The sequence below is a fragment of the Octodon degus genome, unplaced genomic scaffold, assembly GCF_000260255.1.
Source record: "Octodon degus isolate 3935 unplaced genomic scaffold, OctDeg1.0 scaffold00029, whole genome shotgun sequence".
NCBI classification, from domain to species: domain Eukaryota; kingdom Metazoa; phylum Chordata; class Mammalia; order Rodentia; family Octodontidae; genus Octodon; species Octodon degus.
In genome coordinates, this window is record NW_004524605.1 from 16,498,064 (window position 1) to 16,509,675 (window position 11,612).

General features: G+C 46.3%; 1 protein-coding gene and 1 pseudogene across 1 annotated transcript in view; one reads left to right on the forward strand and one right to left on the reverse strand.

Moving 5' to 3' along the window:
* Positions 1–2,848: 2,848 nt before the first annotated feature.
* On the reverse strand, positions 2,849–3,087 carry LOC101584759 (annotated as a pseudogene).
* Positions 3,088–7,218: 4,131 nt separating this feature from the next.
* Positions 7,219–11,612, forward strand: part of Pttg1 (pituitary tumor-transforming 1) — a 6,569-nt gene continuing 2,175 nt past the window's right edge. Inside the window, exons 1-4 of the mRNA XM_012514320.2 lie at positions 7,219–7,337; positions 7,576–7,710; positions 7,985–8,163; positions 9,951–10,044. Coding sequence (XP_012369774.1) covers positions 7,620–7,710; positions 7,985–8,163; positions 9,951–10,044 — 364 coding nt within the window. The 5' untranslated portion in view covers positions 7,219–7,337; positions 7,576–7,619. The remainder of the gene's footprint in view (positions 7,338–7,575; positions 7,711–7,984; positions 8,164–9,950; positions 10,045–11,612) is intronic.

The window sequence follows — 11,612 nt, forward strand, 5'->3', positions numbered from 1 at the left end:
ACCTAAATTTTGATTTTACAAGGCAATAAAGGAAGGGTCAAACTATTTGCCTGAGAGTAGAGTTCATGAGCCAATTATTCAAAATTTGTTTTGCTCACTTAAAAATATTCCTAAAATGTGTTTATGAGGGTCTAAGACTAATCAATGAGGCATAGACCCGAGAGCACATTTCCCAGAGGAACTGTATAATGTGCTGGATGGTAGAGGGAATATTTTCTATGGTCTGGATTCTCTGTGGAAGATTTTCAAGAGGGCCTAAGAATGTAGGGGCTAGTTCTGAGCCGGGAGCTGTTTGCACTGCTAGATTAGGAGAAAGTGAATTAACTGGAACCGTGTGATATTCCAAATGAGGGGTCGGCAATGGGGTAAATTATTCCCCTGTAATAGGCCAGGACGGCAGAGTTGATCTGGGGTATCATTAGTGAGAAATGTGTGGCCAAAGAGGGTGGTTTTGCGATCTTGGGAAAATCAGCGCTTCTCATTGGGGCTGTGTGGGGCGAAGGCTCATAAACCCTGTACCTGAAAATCATGGAAGACGGGAAATGAGCCTTCAAAGCTGCACAGCCTTAGCCTCAAAAGTTAATGCTTTTGTGTGCTGATGGTGGACCATGAAGATGTGAAATTAAGAAAGAGATGTAGGGGGGAAAGGGATTGGGATAAAAAGGTTCAGGGAAAGGAGAATAAAGCTACACATGTCTTTTTGTCTTCCTTCCTTTATCTTTTGTCTTTTTGAGACAGGGTCATGCTATGCAGTTCAGGCTGGCCTTGAGCTCACTTTGTAGCCCAGACTGGACTCTGGACTCAAAACTATACCTTTGCCTCATCCTCCTGAGTGCTGGGATTACAGTAGTGTGCCAACACACCCAGCCATACTTAGCTTACTCTTTTTTTTTTTTTGTGAAAGAAAACATTTATTGAATCAAAATCAATACTTTCTTTTTAATATCTACAAGCCAACACTGAATTCACTTTATTCAAGAATGAACACAATGTACAAAAAAAGTATGTTTATATTATAAAAATATGTCCATTTTATCTTCAGGGTGCTGAGCCGAAGTCGTTTTACACAACATCAAGGCCGACTGCTGTGCTCAGGAGCCCGGCCTGGCCCTGCGCTTCTATCCGCAGCTGTTAGCATCCATTTCAGCAAAGCATAACAAGAGAAGGAATTCTGAGAACCGAAAGCCTACTTATGTGATCAGCTTCAATTTAAACTGAGCGCCCCTGCCTGGCCAGCCCAGCGCCGCCCTCACAGCGTGCGGCCGTGCAGCCCTGGCCAGCCGGCCAGCTAGCGGGACGGGGAGCGCAGGCCAACAGCGCCCGCCAGGAGCAGGGCTGCCCGAAGCGCTGGGGGACAGAGCTGCGCTCAGCCCGGAGCCACGCGCGCCCGGTGTGCCCGGCCGGGGGTGGGGGGTGGGGGGGGGCCTGCAGCGGCAGACTACGGGCATCGGGTCCTCCGCGCCTGCTCTGCTGGGCAAATCAAATTGAGAAATGCTGTTTTACTTACATAAACCAAACATTTCTTGAGCTACCTGTTTAACAAGAACCTGGGACTAAGATTTTCCCTGGGAAAAAGGATAAATGAAGGCAAAAGAGAAAATTATCCTCGTTCCTCTATGCAAGGGACGTAGCTCACTAAGTTTCCATTAAGCCCCATTTCCTGCATGAAAATGTTAATCCTACCAAATGTAGATAGGTCTGAATTAGGATTTAAACGTTTTAATACTACAAACTACTGACTCAATCTGACCCTATGCTTTATTATGAAGGCGAACATTTACAGAAATATTTGAAATACACGAAATTTGTGAAAAAGAACAGTTTAGAACCTGAGCAAAGGCCTCTCACCATAAAAAGCCACCTGGAGGTCGTTCTCACAGGCAGCGAGTCCGCCAGGTCAGCGTGCTGCAAGCCTCTGCGGGTCTGCCGCCAGGAGCACAGGCCTGAACTTCGACACCCCGCTGGCAGAGACAGCTGGACCAGAATATTACACGTGAAGCCCAGCGAAATTCAAACAAGTACACAAGGAATGAAGGGCTCACGGAGGAAGCCGTAGCTAGAATGGGACAGGACGAGCCTCAGCGCACCACGCAGACACAGCCACACCTGTTCACAACCACAGGTCCTTGCTCTCAAATACACTGAACATTTACAACAAAGGAAGGCCTCCGGCACGCAAGCTTTTCTCTTATCACAACTCTAGTTCAACAGACCAAAAAGCCAAGACAGCTAAAAATAAGTTAGAGTTAGCTCCCTCTGGGAGCCCGGACACGGCTGGGGCCACAGCCAGGCTCTGACAGCAGCAGTGTCATCAGCCCAGGCAGAAGAGACACGCCGCCTCTCAGGCCACCAACCCAATTCCTAGAGCATGCAGACATCTACTCTGCTCAAGTTTCAAACAAAGAAAGGGTGACTGTGCTTGCAGGTCACATACCTTCCAAAATACACACTAAGGTGCCAAGTTAACAAATGACAGGGTTGCAGCCTAACAGGGAACGCGTAAGGCGGAGGGCTGGAGGCAGGAAGCAGGTGAGCAAGGTGGGAGAGCTGCAGGCCGGGGCTACAGTCACGGAGCACAGCATGCTAAGGCAAGGCCCCGCTGGTGACGCCTGGACGCTGCAGGCCTGGCCCCGGTGCCGCCTGCCTGCGGGGACGCGCGTGCGTCTACGGCCGGCGGCATCCTCAGGGCTGAAGGCCACGTCTGGCCGGCCGGGTCATTTTGAGGAAGGGAAATGCGTCCTCACGCTTCTTCTTTTGTAATTAACATTGAAAGAATGCAATCACAAGACAACAAAATGGTAAGACTAGTGGTCAGAGGAGATATCAAAATTCATAATGACGCCAGACGCTACCCCGCCGTGGTGTCCACGAGCTGCACTTGCAAGCCGGCCACCATCCCCACGCTGTAGCCTCCCTTGGACTGCATCTGGCTCTGGATGGAGCTCACTGAACAGGTCTCCTGAGCCGACATGAGCCGTGTGCACAAAGTTCGTCGGTTCTCCGATCATGCTGCGGTCAATTCGTCGCTGCCTTTTAGGCTGAGGCTGCTCCGCAATGTAGCAGTTGAAACAGCCAGAATTCACTCATGCTTTCAGTTCAAGATATAAATGAGCACCAGTGATGGTTCCAAGCTCACTTCTGGAAGCTTCACAAGCTACGGTCCTCAACAAGAGAAATGCCCAATCCAAGGAACAATTGTGTATCACCATCTTGGAAGTCAAACTTATATAGTCAAAGAAGTAGGTTGCTTCCTTTCTTTGTCCCTGGTTCTCCACAAGCCTTTCTAATTCAGCACAAAGGTGTAAAACTGTTGTCTTGACACAAAGCCTTCAGCAAGTAGCCTGCAATCCCTACACTCGGGAGGCAGAGGCAGGAGAATCACTGTGAGTTCCGAGATGGCCTGAACTGCATAGTAAGACCTCTCACCTTTGTCTCACCGCTCACTCGGCCCGGCACCGCGGCTCCTGCTGCCCCACGCCCGCAGTCACGCTCCCCGGCGCATTCCCCTTAGTTTATTCTTTATCTTTTTTATTTATTTTATTTTTTTTTTTTAGGTCAGGGTCTTACTGTGCAGTTTGGGCTGGCCTGGAACTCACTATGTAGCCCAGGCTGGCCTCAGAACTCAGGGAACTCACCCTACTTCAGCCACCTGAGCCCTGGGATCACAGGTGTGTGCCACCAGGCCCAGCTTTCTTTACTTTAAAAAATAAGGATCTGTGCTGCTAAATTGGTCCAGCGGGGCTTAAATTTGTGATCTTCCTGACTCAGCCACTCAGAGCTCGCGGCTCCTAGGTGTGAGCTGCCACACGTTACTTTTACAGGATAGAATTTTAAGAGAATTGTAGTATCCTTTGGGGCCTGGGAGATGGCTCAGTAGAATAAGCGCTTGCCTGGCAAGTGCAACAGCCTGAGTTCAATCCCTGGTTCAAAAAAAAAAAAAAAAATCTAAGTAAATCAGACCTGCATGTGCAAACGTCCTATTGTCCTCCTAGTGAAAGAAACTGAAAGCATGAATAAAACCCAAAAGTTACAATAGATATTGTGAAAAGGAAAGAAACTTTTCAAAAAGAAAGAACAACTTGGATGGGGGAAAAGAGAAAGGAAAGAAAGAAGGGGGAAGAAACATTTTATATATATATATATATATATATATATAGGATAGCTTGGAAAAATCTAATTTCTATTGGTTTATTGAAAGGAAAAGTTAATGTCTAATTGATCACTTTTGCATACTTATATCTGATAATCTGAACAACTACTTTAAAGATAACGATGTGTAATATATCAACCATCACTAATTTCCTATTGTTTTAAAAGTCTGTATCATTTTTATTCTAGTCTCTTAAAAAGAGAGAGAGAGGACGTCTGTCTCTGGCTGGTAGCACATACCTATAATCCTAGCCCTCTGGGAGGCGGAGGCGGCAGGTTTATTGGCCTCTATGCTAGGCAAAATAATGACCTAGCAAAACCCTGTTTCATAAACAAATAAATAAATAGGCTGGTGCTATAGAAAAGAAAGGTAAACTTGAAGTTCAATTTTAAAAGAAAAAATAAAACAAAATTTCAAAACAAGGATGCTTTGTTTTGTTTTTTGGCTGGCTTAGGCTGCCTTAAAGTCAGGTCTCAGTGCGGCATGTGGAGGATCGAACCGCGGTCCCCCACGCCTGACTGACTTTGCACAAGCATGCACTTTAATCAACTAAGCTAACTGGCAAGCCCTCAAAACAAGATAATAGGAGGGTAACAATGGTTAAAAATTGTGTATTGCTGTGTTTATATTAGTTATTCAGAGTACAAGATATGGACAAATAGTATTAGCACAAACCTTTCTTTCCAATGAACTAAGAGAAATTAGTAGTGTAACTATCTTTAAGAGGAGACCATGTCTTTAGCCAGGTGTGGTGGAACATGCCTGTAATCCCAGCACTTGGGAGGCTGAGGCAGGAGGATTGTTGCAAGTTCGATACTAGGCTGAGCTACAAAGTGAGCTCCAGGCCAGTCTGAGCTGCACAGTGAGACCCTGTCTCAGAAAAACAAAACAAAACAACCAGATGAAATCTTTGTAGACCTTTGAGGTATAAAAATTAGAAGTATCATATTTCTTAATTATGAATTTTTTTTTTTGTGGAACCTGGGATTGAACTCAGGCCCTTGCGCTTGCCAGTCAAGCGCTTATTCTACTGAGCCATCTCCCCAGCCCTAATTACGAATTTTTAAAATCCTACATTTTATAGTGTTATATAAGTGGTGATCAAAAACGTGAATGTTTAAATTAAAAATTAATAGAAACTTCTAAGAACAATGGGGTGCTTGAAGTGATAAAATTATGAAAATTTGAGGGGGATAAATAGCAGTATTTTTTTTACTGGTATTTTAAAAATTTAAACTGCACTATTTCTTGATCACCCCCATATATCATCTTCATCCTCCTCCTCCTCCTCATCATCATCTTGAGACTGGGTCTCACTATGTACTGAAAGTTGGCCTTGACCTCACTTATGTAGCGCAGACCGACTCTGAACTCAGGGCAGTCCTCTTGTCCAACTCCCGAGCGTTGGGTTACAGGTGTGTACCACCACACTGGACTTCCTCATAAATTATTTTGTGTGTCTGAAACTTCAAAATAAATGTTACATTCCTTTAACATCCAATTCTCTACCTGCCTCTGCTCACAGAAACAAGCTCTATTTGGAGGCTCTCTTCCGGGAGAATCCCCTTTGATTTTGAGGAAACCTCTTGGAGGACGGAGTAGACACAGAATTGGAGGTTTTAAGGAAGCAAAAGCACCGCTGTGCATCTGGAGCGAGGAGAAGACGGTCACAGCGTGAGGGTGGCGGGAAGGCACCGGCTGGGAAGGCTTTTGGCAGCCACGTCCCGTGAGGCCGTGTTATTCCAAGTGCAATGAATGACGGCAAACTTTCCTGAGGTTGCACCACCTCCCGATCACGAAGGGTCCCTTGCAGGTCGGTGGTGCTAAGGACTGCGCAGGGAGAGAGGACTGTCACTAGAGTAAGAGCCGCGTGACTCTCCAGAGTCTCCATTCTTCTCTTCCAACCGGCCAAATTTTTACGGTATTTGAAAATAGGTGGAAACGCATATTCCTACAGACAACTAGGTGAGATAAAAACGCTGTAGGTATCGCTTCTCGGCCTTTTGGCCAAGATCAAGTGTAAAAACGCTGTAGGCAGTGGGTGGGCCCTGGGAAGAGTCCAGGCAGAAGGTCAAAACAATGTACAGCTGTGGAGCGGAGCTTCTGCGAGAGCCCGGGGCCTCAAGAGTGGGCCTATGGGTCACACCTGGCCTAAAGACTCACCTTGGGGCAGGGGAGATGGCGCAGTGGAATAAGTACTTCCCTGGCAAGCAATCGCAAGGGCCTGAGTTCAATCCCCGGTTCAGGAAAAAAAAAAAAAGACTCACCAGTCACCCCCCAATGGGACCCCAGATCCCTCACCTACCTAGGTACCTACCCACCTGAGGTCTTTGTTTCTTCCCTTGCCCGCTGGCTGAGTGACCGGCTCCTCCCCAGCCATCAATATTACCTAAGCAGCTGTTCTCACAGTCTTATTGGTCAGTCACAGCTGTAAAACACAGGGCACCCACGCGGGTTTTGCTATTTAAAATTTCTCTAGACGTAAGGTCCCTGGGCCAAAGCTCAAGATTTCTCTATAAATTCCTACTCTTAACTTCTGTTGTTCCTAAAATCAATTCTTGTATTTTAGAGAGCACGAACTCTGCATCTCAGACATCTAACTGTGGGAGTTCGATTTCCTTTATATCATGTTTGGAGGTTGGTAACATCTCGTATCAATATAACTATGCAGTCCTCAGGGTGGAGCGACCTAGCCCAAGCCTTAGCACTCTGGGCCCTGGTGGTGGTGTAAGTGGGAGCTCGGCCTGAGCAATTTAGCGGGACCTCATCCCAAAATAAAAAAAGGGCTGGTGATGTAGTAGTTCATTGCAAAACCCTGGGAACAATCCCCAGTTAGCATTTTTTTTTCCTATTTTTATGTTTAAACCTTTCTATAGCGCTATTTAAATAAAAAAGACAGTAGTGAAATAAAGCAAAATTATTGGGTCGATGCCTCAGTCCATGCAGCTTAAAGTTATAGAAGAGAAAAAGCCTTTCCGGTTTCTTAAGTATTTCGATCCAGTATTTTTTTTCCTCGTTGCGACCTTCCCGCGAAAGGGCCGTGGGCGGGCGCTGACCGCTTCGCTTCCTCTGATTGGCTCTTCTCTCACACCCCGCCCCCGCGGCCGCCAATTGGGTCATCAGTTATGGTTTAAACCGCGGTGCAGCCTCGAGGGCTGCAGCTTCTGAGTTTGGCTGTTGGAGCTCGGTGCGTGAGTGCAGGGACGCGCGGGTGGGCGGGTAGGGGCGCAGCGGGACTCGGGCTTCTCGGGGTCCCGGGCTCAGAGCTGAGGGGTGCCGGCCCTGCCTGCCTGCGCTGCAGCGGCGTGGAGCCTCTGCCTGGCCGGCCGCGTCCGAGCCCGGCCGAGCTCTCCGTGCTATGGTTTTGGGTGGACGCGCCTGGTAGGAAGTTCGGTCTGCGCGGCAGCTGCTACTCTTCTCCCCAGAGCCGGTGACCGACCTACACGCCTTGCCCGCAGTGCAACCCAGGATGGCGACTCGAATCTTTGTGGATCAGGAAAACGGAGAGCCTGGCGCCCGCGGGGGCCCAAAGGAGGCGCTGAAGCTGGGGGCCGGGCCCGGTGAGCGCTCGGGCTGCGCGCCGGTCGGGGCTGGAGTCGCGGGCGAGGCTCGGGCCGGCCCGCTTCTGGTGCACTTTGGGATGATTAGCCAGGGTTGTTACCCTTGGAAGCTCGGTATCTTAAAGGGGGGTCTTACGAGAGTAGTGAGCTGCGCCTCTGCCGAGTGTGGGTCAGGTTTGGGTGAGGGTTAGGTCGGGTTCATGCGCACGAACTGCGTTGGGCTGCGAGGCCGGTGACTGGCTTGGCGTTCTCCGGGTTCTCCTTATCTCTGCAGTCAAAGCCTTAGATGGGCGGTCTCAGGTTTCGACACTGCCTGTAGGCAAGATGTTCGGTGCTCCACCACCCTTGCCTAAAACGGGCCGGAAGGCTTTGGGAACTGTCAACAGAGCTACGGAAAAATCAGGAAAGAGTAATGGACCGCTCAGACAAAAACCGAACTTCTCTGCCAAAAAGGTAAGTGTTGGCTATAAAGACACTGTTTAAACAAAAAATAAAAAGACACTGTTGAAACACTTAAACACTTTTTTTTCTTTGCGGTACCGGGGATTGAACTCAGGCTCGTGCGCTTGCCAGGGAAGCGCTTATTCCACTGAGCCATCATCTCCCCAGCTCCCATTTAAACACTTTTGACTCTTAAAATGATTATTGGCATCTTGCCTGACTTTCCCCTTTGAGTGGAAGAGAAATGGGTGTTAGCAAACATAGGTGGACAGAGGAGAATCGAACTCAGGGGCTTCTGTATACCTACAGATTGGAAATCTTAGAAGTAATTAACATAATTTTGCCTCATCTGTGCTTAACTAGCACCTAAAAGCAGATTGGTGGGTGGTGTCTAGTTACAGAAAGTACTAAGAGAGGATGGCTCCAAGGGGTCTAGCTGCTGTTACTATTCAGGTACCACCTCTGCTTCCCTGTATTGAAAGTGGAAAGGACCTTTCCTGGGACCCTCATCTTTGTGAGTGTGGTCAGTTACAGGTCAGTGTGTCCCAAGCAAGGAGCATTTTGCCATGAAAGGTGTTAGCCTATGGTTTAGGGCCTTGAATATTTCAGTGTGTGTTAACAAACAGACCCATGACTTTCATGTAGGTTTTTTTTGGTGGTACTGCGACTTGAACTCAGGACCTTGTGCTTGCCAGGCAGGCACTTGTTCTACTGAGCTATCTCCCCGACCCTTATGTAGTGTAGCATAGGACTATTTTATCTTTTTTTTTTGGTTGTTTTTTGTGGTTTTTTTTTTGGTGGAACCGAGGGTTGAACTCAGGGCCTCGTGCTTGCCAGGCAAGCACTTATTCTACTGAGCCATCTCCCCGGCCCTCTATTTTATTTATTTGTAGAAAAGTGAATTGAATTAGAAAAAAATGTTAAACACAGGTGCAGAATGATGGAAGAATAATGAGAATGTTGCCCAGAACTAAAGTGTGGGAAACTCTGTGGCTGAGTTTTCCTCCAAGTGTGCATGAGGGAAGCAAGGGAAAGTCTTAAGAATATTTGGGCTTTGTTCTGGCATATGACAATTCTTCAAAGGCCCTGGAATGTCTTTAGTTTTTTGTTTTGGTCTTTTTGAGACAGGGTCTCACCATGCGGTTAAGGTTGGCCTTGAGTTCACTTTGCAGCCCAGGCTGGTCTCAACTGGCAGTTGTCCTCCTGCCTCAGCCTCCTGAGTGCTGGGATTATAGGTGGGCATCACCACACCTGGATTTTAGTTGCTTCTTATATCTGTTTGGGGAACAGACTTGTTCATGTTAACCAAGAAAATACAGTTAAGATAGTATTGGTTCACACTTTTTTTTTTTTTTTTTTTTTTTGCAGAATAGGGGATTGAACTCAGGCCCTTGCGCTTGCCAGGGAAGCACTTATTCCACTGAGCCATCTCCCCGGTCCCAGTTCACTCTTTTGTAAACCAAAACTGGCTTCAAGGATTAGCTACTTTGCTGGGCAATTCATGCCCATTTTCTCCTCTTAGGTTTGGGTGATAAGGTTGATTAGCTCTGAATGAACCCTGCTCAGCATTCATGATAACTTATGCTGACAGGTGCTAATACTTACATTTTTGACTTGATTTGTGTGTCAAACTACTAGAAATACATTTATGTGTGAATTTTTAGGTATAATCATATCTATATGAAATTGAAAACTTTACATGGTGAGGCAACTGCTTGAAGGGGGCCTGCAGCCTGTTGTTGTTTTCATTTGCTAAAGCTGTGATTCTCACTAAGCCATATTTTCTTGGGCGGTTCTAGGTCACGGAGAAGACCGTCAAAGCACAAAGCTCTGTTCCTGCGTCTGACGACACCTATCCAGAAATAGAAAAATTCTTTCCCTTCAATCCTCTAGGTAGTATCATTTTGTATGAGTGAAAAATGCTTTTGGCCTTTAGTTTCTTGTGGAATTCAACTTGACTGCATCTTGATTATCATATATAACCCACACTACAGGGAGTCTGAATCTACCTTTGAGTATACCCACTATGATTAGAAAATCCAGTTCATGTTAAAAATTAAGAAGACAACCCACCTTAATAGCAGTTTTTACTATAGTACCCTTGCAAATGATTCCAACATGCTTATCCCACCGCTCTTTGCCACTTTCTGAGTTCTGGAAACCACCTTCCAGGGCCTTGGCTGGCTTCTCTTGGCTGTGATGTCCTGAGTTGACCCAGATGCTTACTTTTCAAGGTCATGTTGGGTTTGAGGAAGAGCCCAAAGTGGCATGGTGTCCAATCTGGTGAATCAGGCGAGTGAGGACACTGCATTGCCAAAAGCACTAATTGCTTCAGAATGTTCAGTTACATAGACATATGGAAGAAGACTTCCAGAACTGCTGCTTTACCCCTGGTATACTTGGAATTTTGCTTTCTTTTTTTGCTTTTTGTCTTTTTGAGATAGGATATTGTTATGCAGCTCAGGCTAGCTTTAAGCTCATTTCATATCACCCAGGCTGGTCTCAAACTTGCAAGGATCCTCTTGCTTTAGCCTCACTTCCCGAGTGGAATGCTGGGATGGCAGGTGTGCACCACTATGCCTGGCTGAAAATTCTCTTTATTTGGCCAAATGTCAAAAATCTGTTGTGTGCATCGTACCTGGTTTGGTTAATGCAATTAGAGATGACAACTTGGGCTCATGCAGCTGTGTAGTTAGGAGGGAGCGAGTGTGAGCCTTTTCTGAGTGATCCAACACTAAAGCTCTACAAGTGACCTAGTATGAACATATCTGTAGTGTAGAATCTGAAATCATACATGAACACTGTGTATTCTGGTGGTCAAATCCTTTGGTCTGTTCTGCCTTTGAGCTGTATCTTTTATCCTTGTATTTATCATGTGTTGACCACCTAGAAGTAGTGGAGATATAGGTGTCCAAATGTGGAAACCTTTCATTATGTAACTTCAAAAACTCCAACATTACCATTGATGTCATCAGAAAAGTTTGAGTGGGCTGGGGAGACAGCTCAGTAGAGTAAGTGCTTGCCTGGCAAGCGCAAGGTCCTGGTTTGATCCCTGGTACTACCCAAAAGAAAAAAGTTTGAGCTAATGATTGCAAGATAAGTTTCCAAAACTAATGTCAAATTATTGCTAAGTTTTCTACAATTCTAATTATTTTGTGATACTTTAATTCTGTCATTGGCAACAGAAAATTGTTTCTCTTTGAAATAAGACTTCATTCCTTTGAGAAAGGTTGTAACAAATACCCATGTTTGAGGGCCCACAGCTTATCTTTGAGTTGTTCTTTCAAGTTAAAATGGTGTTTCTGGAAGAAGTCTTCTAATAAAGCTTGCAACTCGTATAATTGCATAAACCTTTTTTTGTATTTAGTACAGGGCCTGCAGGGTCTCACTACACAGATCAGACTTAGTGATCCTTCTGTTTTCAGCCTCCCAAGTGCTGGGATTACAGGTGTGGGCCACCA